The following is a 16,379-nucleotide window of genomic DNA, read 5'->3' on the forward strand; positions in this document are numbered from 1 at the left end:
ACTGAGATCTTACCTTAATCTTTTTCTCTGTCGAGTCTTGAACATGATACTGAGTACAGTGTCCCGTGATGATAACCTTGGATTCAACAAGGATAGATGACTATAAGAGTTCATCCCACGATTTCTTTTTCTTTTTATTGTCCGATGCATTGTTAACTTCCGCTTTTGATTCTTCAGAGGATCTCCATCAAATCAATATCAAAATTCAACTTATAAGTTGATATATCATTCAATATCAAACAAAATATAAATATCATTTTTTTCTAAAAAAATTATATTATTATAAAAATTATACTAATATTGAATTGTTGAACAAAATTTTAACATCTCTTATGAAGAAACGACGATCCAAAAGTTAAAAACTTGAATAATCTTTCTCTCAAAGAATTTGTAGGATCTTTAATGATATATGAAATGATATAAAATACATTATCAAGAAGATAAAAGCCTTCCAAAGAAAATGAATGATATTGCTCTTAAATCCAAAAAAGATGACTTGATCGAAAGCTCAAGTGATGATGATAAATATATGACATTTCTTGTAAAAAGATTTAAAAATTTCATGAAAAAATAAAATAAATCTAGTAAGAAGAAGAGGAAAGAATAAAAGTGAGCCTATAATTGAATACAATCATACTATGAATGTAAAAAATCGGGATACTTATAAAATAAATGTCTATAATTGAATAAGTCATCAACCCAACTTGAAAGAAAAAAAAAAGTACAGAAAGCAATATTTAATGAATCAAGTGAGTCAAAAGTGAAAAAACAAATCAATAAAGAAGAATTGACAAATTATGCTTTGATGACTTTCAACTATAAGCTATTTTACTCTCTCAAAAATTTATTATCGTATAAAGAGAGAGAATAGAAACTATGCCTGTCTTTATCTCTTGATGTTGAATAGAAAAAATTATGTTATAGTGTTTTTAACATATGATGACATCTTATAATACATTTCAATTGAAATTATTCATCTAATTTTTGTAATGATTATTATTGAAAATCAGTAGAATTTATGATCAAACTATTTCAATTGGAATTCAAGATTAGCGTTAAAAGATTATTATTTTGAATTCAAATTCATCATATTTTTTATATGACATATAGATATGGGAGTCCCGTTAAGACTCCGTTATCGATTAGCTATCATCATAAAAAAATAAAAAGATTATAGAATCCTAAATTTTGATGATAAAATCAATTGATGGGTTTATTGGATTAATATATTTTTGAGATAAGTAGTACAGGAAAATACTTCGATGATAAAATCGCACCACCGAAGGGCCAATTGTTTAGGAGGAGATTCCGACATTGCGTCAAAAAATTATAGTGTCAAGAATTAGACATCACATACATAGTTAACCTCTACTTTTGATTCATCTAATTTTAAAGGATCTTCCTTTAATCATTATCAAAATTCAAACTTACAATTTACAAGCTAATATATCATTTAATATCAAGCAAACTTTAAATATCATTTTTTTCTAAAAATATTACATTATTATATATAAAAATTATAAAAATATTTTATTGATAGAGCCGTCATCATTCTCTTTTTCATTTTTTTAACGAGGCAATAACATTTGATATGATCCTATTCTTTATATTTATAATACTAAATACCATTTAGAGACCTGAGTTTTATTTTAACCTAACACAATGAGTTTCACTCTTATAAAAAATATTATCATTTTCAACCTGCACCCACAGTAATTAAAGTCTCATCACCTATAATTTTATATTTTAATATTTATTTAGATATTATAAGATATCAAAATTATTAAATCATAAATTTTAATAATAAAATCAATTAATGAGTATATTAGATTAATATGTTTTTGAGATAAGTGATAAAAAAAATTTATTTCGATCATAAAATCAGACCACCAAAGAGTCAATAATCAAGTAGATGCATCACATATTGTGTTGAAAAATTATTATATCAAAAATTAAACATCAAATTAGAGAATTGATTGACATACTAGAAAAATAAAATGAGAATCTTTCTTATTTTATATGGATTATGATTTATAAAATATAGTTAAGTCTAATTTTTAAAAATCTTGTAAACCAATAGATGAGTAGAATGATTTAAAAGGTTATGAATACTTTATTTTATAATTTAGATAAAAATAAATTTATTTATATTTCTACTTGTGACACTACATATGATATATAACACATATTGAAGTTATGAATATACAAGTAGAGTAAAAGAATTAAATATTAATCTTTTAGTTTATAGTTATAAATTATTTAAAATAAAGATAAGTGAATCTACTAGTGACATGTATACTTGTTTGACGAGTATTATCAATGGATTAAATTTTTTTAATAAAAATTATACTGATGTCGAATTATTAAGTAATATTTTAATATCTTTTCTGAAGAATTGAGATCATAACAATGATTCAAAAGCTAAAGAATTGAACAATCTTCCTCTCAAAGAACTTATAAAATCTTCAGTGACCTATGAAATGACATGGAAAGAATATGATGATAAAGACAACTTATAAAAGCTTTTCAAAGAAATGATATTGCTCTCAAATCGAAAGAAGATTACTCAAGCGAAAACTCACGATGATGATAAAGACATGACACTTCTTATAAAATGATTTAAAAAGTTAATAAGAAAAATCTAGTAAGAAGAGAAGGAAAGAATAAAAATGAGAAAAAAAAATGCAGTCATATGTTATAAATGTAAAAAATCAGGATACTTAAACAATAAATATCTATAATTAAAGAAGAAGTCATTAATTAGAAAAAGGAAAAACATGGAAAGCAATATTGGATGAATCAAGTGAGTTGAATTATACCTTGATGACTTTTAATGATGAGGTATTTAACTCTCCCAAAATTTTCTTATGACATAAATGGAATAATAACTATACCTACCTTTTAATGTTAAATAGCAAAAAATAGATTATGATGTTTTTAGTGTGTGATCTTTTTAGCTTATGATGATGTGTTATAATGCTTTTTAACTAAAATTATGCATATGATTTTTTATAATAATAATTATTGAATATCACTAAAATTTATGATGAAACTATTTTAACTTGAATTTAAGACTAACACTAAAATATTATTATTTTAAATTCAATTCACCATTTTTTTATATGGGATATAGATACGAGAGTTTGTTAAGACTCCGTCATCAATTAGTTGTCATTATAAAAAAGAGAGAAATGGTTAAATATCAAATTTTAATGATGAAATCTATTAACGAGTTTATTGGATTAATATATTTTTGAGATAAGTGACATATGAAAATACTTCAAAAATAAAATTGGACTACTAAAGGGTCAATTGTCAAGGAGAGTTCGACATTGTGTTAAAATTTGTACGTCAAGCTAAAGGTTTGATTGATATACCAGAGATTCGACTTTGTGTTATAAGTTTGAGCATCATATAGGAAGAATTAGATATTATGTCAAAAAATTAAATATTATGAAAAAATCAATAAATTGATAGAATTAGTGATATATTGAAGGAAAGAATGATGTGTTAAAACAAAGTCAATTTATCAAGAAAGGCTAAAAATGAGAGTATGAAGGTTATATCCCAAGTCTACAAAAGAAGTCAATTATAACAAGGATAGTTAATTTTTGTTTGTTAAAAAGAATATCGGTAATGAAAGCTGGTGACATTGAGAAAAGAAAAATCTAGAGTAGACATAAGTTAGAAAGACCGAACTACTATAAATTTATTTATCTTTTTTTACTTGTGACTTAACTTCATTCTCTTTATTCGTAATTTTAACTTGATTAATCAAGTTCTAAACATATAAATTCTTCGATCGAATTTTAAAATCAATTATAAAATATTATTGTACTAATTCATCCTCTTTTAGTGCCATTAACATTATAACAAAAAATTTTCAACATTCTTCATAAATATTATATTTTGTTCTTTTCACTAAGATTTCTATTTAGCTCTTATAGGAGCATGATAGATCATAACATTTTATTATCTTTATCAATTTTTATATTAATTTTATTTAATTGATTCAATATTTTTTTGAATATTCTTTGTCAAGTATCTACCCTCTAGTCTTTATCAAAATAAAAATTTACCCTCTTAATATTCTTTGTCAAGTATCTACCCTCTTAATATTTTTTTGAATATTCTTTGTCAAGAATATCAAAATAAAAATCTACCCTCTTAAGATCCTCTTAATATTTTTTTGAATATTCTTTATCAAGAATATAAAAATAAAAATTTACCCTCTTAATATTTTTTTGAAAATTTACCCTCTTAATATCAAAATAAAAATTTACCCTCTTAATATTCTTTGTCAAGAATATTTTTTTGAATATTCTTTGTCAAGTATCTACCCTCTTAATATTTTTTCTCCACTCTTTCTCAAAAATAAAAATTAGTATAGATAGGGTTTGCCTTATTTGATATAATTTATTGTCCAATTTGTGATCCATATTAATGAAATAGTTGGAATTTGCTTCCCTTGCAGGATGGACAGGTAGTTAAGACATTACATTAATAAATTTATTTTTTAATATTTATTTTCTTTGGAAGAGTCCTTTCTCTTCTCCTATTTAAAGACAATATCTCTCCCCTATTTTTCATTGGTTGTTTATCAACGGGAGAGCATCATCTTATTGAAGGGAGAAGTAAGACCTTAATCTTTATTTATTTATTTATTTAAATTCTCGTAATTATTATTATTTTTGAAAATTTTGGATGTATGATTTCGAGTGTCATTTTAATTAATTTAAATATTGAACCATGATTCTTTAAGTTACTTCAATTATAATGAAATGTTGATTTATTTGATTAATGAGTTTCACGAAATTCATGCCCTTTAATTTTAAATCAAATTACTTTTTAGCTGAACTAATAATATTGTAGCATGATGAATATTTAATTTGACTTATTCAATTAATTAAAGAATTTCATATGTTCATCGAATATAGTTGCTTATCGATCTTGACTTCATTACAATGTCATGTTTACATTGATTAACTTGTCTTACTATATCTTTAAAATAGTTTATTTTTTAATTTATGTTTTAAAAGAAGAAATCGGGATTGAAATGTGATGGGTCTGACCGCCGGTCGGGCCATGCTAGTTAGACCCGGTTCAACCCAACCTGAGTCAGACTCAGGGTCGGTCCAGCCTGGATTCCCAGCGCCCTGCGGCCCTACGCAGGCGGCTTCGATCGGCTCAGCTAGAGGCTGGTGCGGCCTGGAAGGAGGCCTGAGGGTCGGCATGTCGCGGCCCAGCTCGGCTGGATCAGCTCACCGCAAGCCGGCGGCGCCCAGCCCCTGCGGCTCAGCCCACAATTCTCCTCGCTGCATGGACACGTGCCGATCACGTGACTCAGGGCCCCTCTGGATTGTAGTCCCTTTGTACCAGCAGTTCTGGCCGAGCACGTAAAGAAAGGAACACCATGAAGCCCAGCCTTGCACGTAAAGTTAATCTTTATATATATATATATATATATATATATATATATATATATATATATATATATATATTTATATATGACGATAATGGCTTTTTATTTTATCTTAATTTGTTTTTGAATTATTTGTGGGGAAGCAATCGGATGACCGCCGCTAGGATAGTGATAGACAGACATCTGTCGTACTTTTGACTCATCACTTAAATGGACTATGATTCATCTGGAACCATTTAAGCCATTCCTTCGTTTGAACTCCTTCCGACATAATACAAACTTAGCTTTTCCTTCTCTTTTCTTTTGTCGGACTGGCTCTGATTTTTAATAGATCGATGGAATTTGTAATTACAACAAGGATCACATCCGACAGTATGAGAATGGACGGTAGTGATTCGGCATCGGCAATCTTGTACCCAAGACAAACGGTTATCTGGGGGGTTATCGGTACAGGAGAGTGATCGGATCTCACACACCAAATCCAAAACCACCGCAAGAGGTGGTGCCAAACACCAATCAACGCAATCATCAAAATGCCCAAAACATCCCTCTCCCGATTGGAAGACACCGAACTACATCACTGCCACGATTGTAATATTACACAGGGACTCGGGGGTATTTGTGGTAACTCGTTCTCTTGAGCTGACGTATTCAGAATATTCATCCCCAAATAATTGAGTGGCGTGGAAACAACTCGTTCACTTCCGCCCCCCGATATCTCCTCTTGCTATATATTCGTGGAATCCTTTCTCCGGCATCTGAAACCGGTGGAGGGCGGCGATGTCGATCGCAGTTGTCGCCCATTTGGTGGTTTAATCCTCTCTCTCCCCTTGTTGTAGCCCCTGGTTCGTGCGCGTAGGTAATTCTTCAACCCGTTCAACGATCCGTACCTTTGGATCTTGTTGTTCGGTTGTGAATCCCGTGATTGTTCCGATGTGCGTTTTGTCGGATATCGGTTCGCTTTTCTTCCGCCTTTTCTTGTGGTGGATCGTTAGTGTTTCTTGAAATCGATGTTCGATGACACTCTAGGTCTTTGTTCTGGTGTCGTGTGCTTTGATGGCTGCGTGAAAGACGAATAGTTTTGTGTTTTTGATCCGATCTGGGGAGTTTATGGTTGCGGAGTCGAATGATAACCATTGTCTCGCCAGATCGGCAGAGTTCGTTGTTTTCTCGGTTGTCCTTGTTTTTGGGACCCCAGCGAGGATCATCGCCTCAGCGTGTGGAGATGATGGCCTAGAGGATCTCAGTATCTTTTGCTTTAACGTTTCTTGTTCTAAATAAATATAACTAACTAACGCGGGTTCTCATGTCTTCAGGTCGAAGCCACCACCGATTTGCTAAAGGCTATGGGTCTTTGCAGCTCGCTACTCTTGTTGTATATGGTCCTTGTATGCTTTGTGAACGATGTTCTTTCTGGGCGTACAAGTTCTTTCACGCGCTCTGAATGGCCGTCTACTGATATCCCTCTGGATAATGAAGCGTTTGTAGTTCCAGATGGTTATAATGCTCCGCAGCAGGTACAATAAATGTCTCTCGGAGGCACTCAGGGGTAGTTGAATTTATATATAACCAATGTTGTGCGCTTGAGAAGTGTAAGATTAATCAGCATTTAATCAATTTAGTCAGCTTTGTTCCATTAGTTGCTTTTCTTGTGGTCATTGTATGTCTCAACTTGTTACGTACTTACCTTGGTACAGGTCAATCTACTAACTTACTGACAGCACAGTATTCTAAATTATATATCACTAGAATATCTTGACTAACTTTTTGTCGTAAGGTCTATTGACACATTCCTATAGGTGTCTGTCTACGTTATTTATGTCAAATAGTAATGCTCTTGTGAGGATTACTATTTCCATATTATATTTTCTTCAATCATGTAGGACGACAGACTTAGATAAAGTGATCCATAGGTGTTGCCCATTAGAGTTTTATTTGGGGACAAAATTAAGGTAAACCTTCATTCATTCATATTTATTTATTTTCACTAAAGTTTTTGTAAAGAAACACAAGCCCTCGGACTCAGATGTCACCTTTAAACAAATAATAGGCTATATTTGTGAAAAATGAATTTACCATGGGTTCTGGTGTTGTTTGTGTTCATCTGCAATTTGATGCTTTTTTTTTCTTTGGCCTCTAGTCTTTTATGATCTCATTGGGAGACAGAACATGTTAGAATTCAGTGTGTTCTCCCTCTGCCTGACCCTCCCCCCCTTCTCTCTCTCTCTCTCTCTCTCTCTCTCTCTCCTTGAATGGTCTGTTTGGAAAGACAGCACCAATCAGTAACAAACACTGTTGATTATTAAACATTTACCTTTTGATTTGATGAGTTCAGATTTTTAAGCATTTACCTGTTAAAATAACTTGGTCTATACATTGCTTCATCCATTGTCTTTGACATATAGTCAAGATAAGTAGACTAGGTGAGGGAGCACGAGGTAGGGTCAGGGAAGCCTGTTGCATGGTGGATTTGCTTTAAGGACCATGCGATGTTGGCATTAGTGTCTAGGCTGTTTTATCAAAGTGGAGCTCTATATCATATATTGTTTGTAGCTAGGCCTTATTTAATCCTACATTATCCGTTACCCGGTAACGCTGTCATCTGACGTCAATTTAATAATTTCTCAAATAATTATGTTGGAAAGTTATATGATTTTTTATAAGTGTTTTACATGCCTAGTAGTGGGCATGAGGTGATTATATACAGAAATGTTTTAGTTTTCTTGCTTTGCAGATACCTTGACCATATGCCAAATTTTTCAATGAACCTCTTTCTTTATTAGCTTCCTCCTAGGATGCTTACATAATGGGATCTCTTTTCATAGATTAGGGAGTCTAACAATGCATTTGTGGTTGTCTCAAATGCAATATGAAGCCATGATGAGTCATATGCAATTGTGGCACATACAGAGAACCTTCATGGAGCTCACTGTGAGGAACTAGCAACAGAGAGTTTGATGTATCTTCAATAATATAATTTATTTTCTCTAACAGAGCTATTAATTGATATGCTGATTGAGGTTCATTCATCTGTTTTTGAAGCTTTACTTTCTATAGTCTTGGTTCTTCTCAAAGTTTCCAGTCACAAAGAACCAGCTTTTCATCATACAGGCTTCTCTAGTATGCTGGAATCAGATTGCAGGGCAAATGTAGTTAGTACTTTTGATGTGTTTTTACATAGCAGATGAGTATTGTGTTCCGTACTGCTTTCTTTAATGCTTATGAAAGCATTTGATTTATGTTTTTATGAAAATGTCAATAAGATTCTGTTTGTAGTTTATGACTTTATTGATTTTTTGTTTTCATGAATTTTCTGTTTGTAGTTTATAACTATGAAGTTCCAACGGACATTAGGTGGTGTAGAGAGCAATCCAATTTTCATTAAAAATATTGAGAATGTGCTCCTCTTTGGGACTGCACTGACTAAGGGGGCTAAGGAACCAATTTTTGGAAGACTCCACCCTGGTCTTTGGATATGGCTTCCTATCCTTCCTTGGAATTTGAAACTAAACCTTTGTCCTCTCTTTGTGGAGATGCATGAAGCACCAATAATAGTGCAGGTGTATACATAACATGCAGTCAAATCCAAAACTGGTCTGCTGTTTCTTTCCCTTTACATGGTCCTCAGTATTGAGGACTGATTCTAGTACATCAAGCATTAGGTTGGCATCCACTTGATATGTTGAATGTGTAATTTGCAGTTCTTTCATTTTCTTAACGAGACTGTCCCAAGCTAATCTGGAATTTACAAAAACTAAGCAGCTGAACAGATTCTTTTTGATGCTAGAAGTTGTATTATCTCATCTCTTTTTGCTATATCTGGTAATTATTCTTGTTTTTTGGCTTTGTATGAAAGATGCCATTGATGATCTGCTGAACTGGCAAAACTTGCACTTTCTTGTAGAACAATCTTCTATTGTAAAGCAATTTCTTCTTGTGGTTCAGGTCCATATTACCCAAGGAGATTATGATGGAAAAGCTGTAATAATATCTTGGGTCACAGAATCTGAACCTGGCACTAGCGAAGTTTGGTATGGTGCAGTGGAGCATGAATTTGAGCATAAAGCTGAAGGGAAAAATACAAACTATACCTTTTACAATTATAAATCTGGATATATTCATCACTGCCTTGTTGATGGACTGGAGGTACTAATTTATCATGTTGGAATATAAACCATATATTTAGTCACTGTGCATATCATTTCTAACAATATAGGCTACATCACAAGTGTTTCCTACTTGCCTCCTGATCTTTATTGAAGTAAGAGGTGCATGATTTCTTAATTGTGACCATTAATGGTAACTAATTCATCATTAAAATGGATTTCCAATTACTTTATATAAGCACATGCATTCGTAGAAACTATCCAACATTTGTCGAGTATATCAACTATATTCTTTAACCTTAGTAATAATGTTATTTACTACTGTACTAAACATATTCTGGAGATCAACTAGACCTGTGTTGACTGGTTTTAGACAGATTTCTTAGTTTTTGACATGCTGTCTGTTGATATGAAAGTTTTGCCCCTTGGCCATGTTAAGGCAATCAATCAGTGGATGATGCTTTTGAGTCTTTATCTAAGTTCAGATGAACCTAGCTTGCTTCTTCAAATGACCCTTGTGGATATAAGGGCAATGAAAATATACGTTGAACTTATAGTTACTGGACTGCTTACACACAGCAATTTATTGGGTAATTTTTGGAAGAAGAAAAAGAAGGTATCACAAAATAAAGGTAGATAAGTGATTCATGATGTAGTTTGGGTAGAGTTGACATATGGATAGTGATGCATATAAATAGGATGGCAGGTGGGTCATTGAGTTTCAAAATAGCGAGAGAAAGGGATTGAAGGTTTACTTTATTTTAGGTCATAGATTAGATTAAGAATTAAGATACTATCTTTTCACTTTCCCTTTCTATAAAGATCTAGGTTGTTTTTTGGGAACAAGAACTAAGAAAGAGGCTCTGGTGCATAGAAGAAACAACAAGATGAAAGAGAAATGTAGAGATCTCTGAGGAATATTGGAGAAACAAAGAATGTGAATACAGAGAAGGAATATTGGAGAAACAAACTTTGCATATTCTGCAATACAACTGCAAATGACATTGTCATAAACTCTACTTTTTGCTGCTTGGTGCTAATTTACGACAAGAGAAAAAGAGAAATATTTTATTATTATTATAGTACTTCATGCTTTTATGGTATATCACTGATATGAATATGATCATTCTATTAAAAATATAATTCCAGCTACTTATATTTTTCATACTAGAAAATTTATAATCTTACGTACATAATTGTGGGCACATGAATGACCAACTGGGACATCTTTTGCTAGTCTTAAATTTTTTTCCTGTAACGTGTTAAGAGGTTGATACTGAATTTTTTTTTGATAGTTTAAGACACACATATAGTGAAGTCATTTTTTGGGAGATGCTGCACTAATATATGATAGAATGAATGTTATAGTGTATATATGATGTGTTTTAAACAATCAGAAGCTGTAGATGAATTGGTTCAGTATTGGAACAGTATTCAAACTGATACATTTGTGGTTTTTTTATTGCAGTACAACACAAAATATTATTATAGAATTGGAACAGGTGCCACTGCTCGAGAATTTTGGTTCCAAACACCTCCTGAGATTGATCCAGATGCTCCATACATATTTGGCATTATAGGTGGGTATCCTTTTATATGACTTTTCAAGAGATTTTTTATTTTGAGAACAATTTAAGGGATATTAAATAATCAGTTATTAATCTTTATGAAGGCGTTGATTTGTACCTTAGCTGTGAAAGAATTTAGTCATGAATGATATGTACTCAAGACAAGATAACAATTACTAACAAGCAAACAACATAAATTAGGATCCTTTGTTGATATGTTAACTGTAGGTATCTATAGAGTAGCTTATCTGTCTTTTGAATGCTATGTTGTCTTTGTTTAGACTGGGTACTCTTTATTCTTCTGTTTCAGTATAGTAATTTTTTGGTTCCACTACTGCCTTGATGTATTGGCTGTTGTCAGGATTGATTAAGAATTAGAGCCAAATTTGTAAATCTGGTTGAACTAATCTATAAGGCAATCCTATAAGATAATCCCAGATGCTGTTAGAGAAAAAAATTTGAGGGCTTCTTCTATTGGAAGTTTCAAGAGGATCGGTGGATAATCTTTTAAGATACCAGTACTGATACCCATATTGGAATATTTTTAGACCATATGTTGTTGTGCACCTTGGTACAGTAATAAGAAAACTACCAAAAAATTTTGATGTGTCAGTGCAGCCGGTACACTGCTATACAGTATAATAGAAGTTCCTTTGGTGGATTGCATATTTGTAGCCAAGTGGATGGTTATCATTTAGGCTCATGCTTTGCAACCAAGCGGATGTCAGTGCACTTTGATCAGTTGTGTTGCACTATCATGCTTTGAGTCTGCTTCAATGATTAAGATTACAGTGAGTTCGTCCATGGCAATCTTTGTACCAATCTCTTATAATTTTGAAAATTGAGGTCCCTCTATTACAACAAGAAATTATTAGGGCATTAGGTATCTCAGAAATTTAATCTTCTTAACATTTAGAGCTCAAATTCTTTATGTGTATGCCATATTTTATCTTTTATAACATTAAATTTAGTTGTCTCAGATCTTGAATGTTAAGGACAAAGTCTTAGTGAAACTGAGAACAAAAAATACCAGTGGAAACCTAAATTTCTTTTAGAATGATCTTATATAGTGTTTTAACACTGTATATGTCAGATTTTCACCAACATTTAATCTTGCAGCATTGTATTTGTTAAATTTTTACTAGAATTTAATCAAGTGTTTGTTTCCATGTATCAATTAAATACAAACTGGATGTTGTCTGATCCTTATAGAGCCAAGCTGCCAAAACAGTATTGGATCCATATAAACTGAAAGTTCAAATACTTGCTCATGGCCTACAAATGTTAGACATATGTCTGAAAGAATGGGTTAAGGAATGAAATTAAAATAAGAAAAAAATTCACACCTTGTCAGTACATCTTATATATCTTTCTGAGGATCTGAACCGCCAAGATGTGTTGATTCATCCAAAATTCAATAATCAGCAAAGCCTATTTTATCTTTCACATGAAATTATGCTTCAACAACTTCTGATGTTATGTAGATAGATGCAGCTTAATATTCTAGAGTGATTGCTTATATCTCATTTTTCTTTCCTCTAGGTGATTTGGGGCAGACATTTAACTCACTTTCCACCCTGGAGCATTATATGCAAACTGGTGGACAGACTGTGTTGTTTGTTGGAGATCTCTCGTATGCTGATAGGTATGAATATAATGATGGTGTCCGCTGGGATTCATGGGGTCGACTTATAGAAAAGAGTGCTGCATATCAGCCATGGATTTGGACTGCTGGAAATCATGACATAGACTTCAGACCTGATCTGGTACTTCCTATTTTAGATACCCACAATCAACTAACATCTATCCTGTGCTTGTATTTGTGTACTACTTATATGAGGATCATGTTGTTGAAGATTCAAAAGTTGCTCTGGTGCTATCATGCAGTGAAAGTTTCCAAGATTTCTCAGACAATATAAAATATTATTTTGATTGGAATTGTTTTAAAGAAAATTAATGACTAAATAATTAAAGAATTCCCTTGATGGTATTATCTAGATCTGCTTGGTAGTCCTTAAAATGGGTAAAGGTTCAGCATAAAAGAAAATGAACATCGGCATGGTTGGAAAAAAAGAATTCTCTGAAGCCTGTTCACCAGTACAGTTTATCGCACTGATGATTTTGTTTTCTTTTCTGTAATCAGGGAGAAGTTTCCACTTTCAAACCTTATATGCACAGATTCGCAACACCTTATGTGGCTTCCCAAAGCAGTTCTCCACTTTGGTATGCAGTTAGGCGTGCATCTGCTCATATTATTGTGCTTTCGAGTTATTCACCATTTGGTATGTATAGCTTCTTTCTCTGTACATCCACCCTTTTTTGTATGGTTATTTCTAGAAAGTATACTCATGGAGTACTGGTCCTTAACATGTGACTTTTAATCAGTTAAATATACTCCTCAATGGTTTTGGCTGCGGGGAGAGCTGAAGCAAGTCAACAGAGAAAAAACACCATGGCTGATTGTTCTCATGCATGTTCCAATGTACAATAGTAATGAAGCACATTATATGGAGGGTGAGGCCATGCGGGCTGTTTTTGAAAGTTGGTTTGTACATTACAAGGTTGACATCGTCTTTGCTGGTCACGTGCATGCCTACGAGAGATCGGTACTTTCTTTTCCACTTTTGCTGCTAGATAACACTACTTGCAGTTTTTAGTTTTGGCAAAAATGACCATTAATTAAGAACCATGAACGAAATTACAGAACTCTTTGGATATAGCCTAGAAGTGTGGAATCCCAGTAAGCCTTGCCATATTGGTAGGGTTGTGGGCAGCATAATTCTCTGGTCTAGGAATGTGAGACCATCTCAGAACAATGGTCTCTTTCCCTAGTTCAAAAACATCACTAAATAGTTTCCTTAAGTACCAATGAGACCTTTCCATATGATTCAAAATCTGCATAGCTGTGTATCAGTTTTGACCCAAATGTTTGGTGATAACTCCTGTTTAGCTCATTCCAGCCCATCTCTTAAGGCTTACTATTCAGCATAGGGGATCAATAGCTTTATGAATGTTGCAAAACAGGCTCTTATTTTTGTTATTCCAGATCGGCCACAAAGTATTAGCTATGACAGACTTGAGCACATTGGTAGAATCCTTAAAGATATCCTTGGCTTCGTCAAGCCACGCCCCATGTACCCAATCCTCAAAATATGAAAAATAGATGTTATATCATCTTTAATTAAGGCTTATACCTCCAACGCCTATCAACATTAAAACGCTATGTCCACAAGAATCAGTGCCAAGGTGAAAAACCAGGCATGGCAAGGGATAAGAGTGAGTAACTTTGGAAAGACAATCTGACATAGGAAGTCTCTTCCATAATAACTTCCAGAGAAACAGTTTTTGTTTAGGCATCATGTTGAGGGCCCACATTGCCTTCCAGCCCATCCATCCACCCCTCATTGTTGTCAGGGTGTCCACCCCACAGAAATTGGTATAGAGTTTTGGAAGTTGCTTCTTCCCTAGGGTTCAGGGTGAAAATCCAAGGGACATCATTGTCCACAAGGAGATATGATGCCAGTGATGTGTTCAATGAACCATGGACGGAAAAGTAGTTGAACTTCATGCATTTTCCAGTGTTTGTCAACAATTAGCTCCAAGACCGAGTTGAAGGATTCCACCTTTTGAACATTGATGAATGTTGACCGTCTATCAAAAGGGGTCTTAGTGATGATGTTGCACATTAATGAATGTGTATGTTTTTACCCCACCGAACAAATCTTATTATATTCATAAACTATGATCAGTTGGCATCTTATACGATCGTGTTTGTGTGCATTTAATTTCCAGATAATGCAATTGTTTATAGATTTCGTATTTGCCGTTGATCATCAAACATCTGCTGTGTACTCAGATGTTTAGTTAAGCTATGCCCACAACTTTATTTTCTCATGTAGTACAGACTGTAGATAATGTGACCAATTGCACAGAATTGTTTTTGTTTCTGGTCATGTATGATGATCTATTGTTATAGTCATCCATCAACTATATGAAGCCCTTATAAAGAAAGTTGGATAAGTGCAGAGTTTCAAATTGTTATTTACAAGATGCTATTGATTGTTCAACATGTATTACCATACTTGCATCTCTTGGCTTTCTGTCAAATAAAAGCCTATTTAAATTGAATCATTATGATTGTATAAATTGAAAAGATGCATGTAATACCTATTCTTATGGGGGGATTGATGTCTTTTAGATTACCCTTCGAAAATGCACACTTTGGGTCAGTTTATTATGCATATTTCTGCATCCCAACTTTACTTTGGAGTCAAGTCGACATATTCTCCTCTCCGTATGCCTATAACATCCTTCACCGATTGCTACTTGTTTCATGCTAAATATCCAGTTTTATATTGCTTCTAATAGATTCAGTTTCATTGTAGTATCGTGTGTCCAATATCAACTACAACATCACCTCTGGTAACCGTTATCCTGTGCCTGACAAATCAGCACCTGTCTATATAACTGTTGGAGATGGAGGAAATCAGGAAGGTCTTGCTGAAAGGTAGCTAAAGAGTGTGCGAAAAAGAAGTTTGTAATTGTTCATTTTGGAACTCATTCTTTCTTCTGTTAGCAGACAGAGGTAATAATTTCGACTTGTTCATGGTGTCTAAATGTGAAGGTTTTCGAAGCTGCAACCTGACTACTCTGCATATCGGGAGGCAAGTTATGGGCATTCGACATTGGAATTGAAGAATAGAACCCATGCCTTGTACCATTGGAACAGAAATGATGACGGAAAACATGTGCCAACAGACCACATCATATTCCACAACCAGTACTGGTGGGTGCACTTCCTTCCATAGTGGGTTGCATTTCAGTTTTCCGCTAGTGACAACGATCAATGATGTTTAGGAAATATCATTGTGCAGGGCAAGCAACAGGAGGAGGAGAAGTCTAAAAAAGCACCGTAAGTTTCCAGGTCATGCCAGCCTCATTGCCAAATACGAAGAGCTATTCCCCGTTCTGGCCTGATACTTTTTTCTTCTTTTTTTTAACTGCAAGTGGAGGAGGAGGACCTTTTTATATCTGCAAAGCCATACATGTAAAAAGTTATGGGCACAATTTGGTGAGAAATTGACATGATCCAGACAGACATTTGAGACTGCTTGGCATTGTTGTTGTTGTTTATGATGTAAATGGCTGCGATCAGAAAAAGAAGCAGATATGTATAGATATTTGTGCATAATTTGGTGCCCTGTCCCTGGAGGTTTCATTTTAAATCTATTATGCGTGCATATACTTCAATCGTTTATGACCATCATCAGCTTATTCTTTAAT

The 16,379-nt window shown here is 33.4% G+C and overlaps 1 protein-coding gene across 2 annotated transcripts; it reads left to right on the forward strand.

Moving 5' to 3' along the window:
* Positions 1-6,122: 6,122 nt before the first annotated feature.
* Positions 6,123-16,287, forward strand: LOC135599006 (phosphoenolpyruvate phosphatase-like). 2 transcript variants are annotated; one of them, XM_065093626.1, is made up of 10 exons: positions 6,123-6,281; positions 6,739-6,939; positions 9,368-9,568; positions 10,997-11,108; positions 12,639-12,862; positions 13,240-13,378; positions 13,482-13,702; positions 15,482-15,603; positions 15,721-15,882; positions 15,971-16,287. In XM_065093626.1, the coding sequence occupies exons 2-10, from the start codon at positions 6,769-6,771 to the stop codon at positions 16,071-16,073; spliced, it is 1,455 nt and encodes a 484-aa protein (XP_064949698.1). In that variant the 5' UTR covers positions 6,123-6,281; positions 6,739-6,768; the 3' UTR covers positions 16,074-16,287. The 2 variants fall into 2 exon arrangements, with proteins under 2 accessions (XP_064949698.1, XP_064949699.1); XM_065093627.1 differs by having other exon boundaries at positions 6,128-6,277.
* Positions 16,288-16,379: the final 92 nt, after the last annotated feature.

Source organism: Musa acuminata, chromosome BXJ2-1 (assembly GCF_036884655.1).
Source record: "Musa acuminata AAA Group cultivar baxijiao chromosome BXJ2-1, Cavendish_Baxijiao_AAA, whole genome shotgun sequence".
Classification (NCBI taxonomy): Eukaryota; Viridiplantae; Streptophyta; class Magnoliopsida; order Zingiberales; family Musaceae; genus Musa; species Musa acuminata.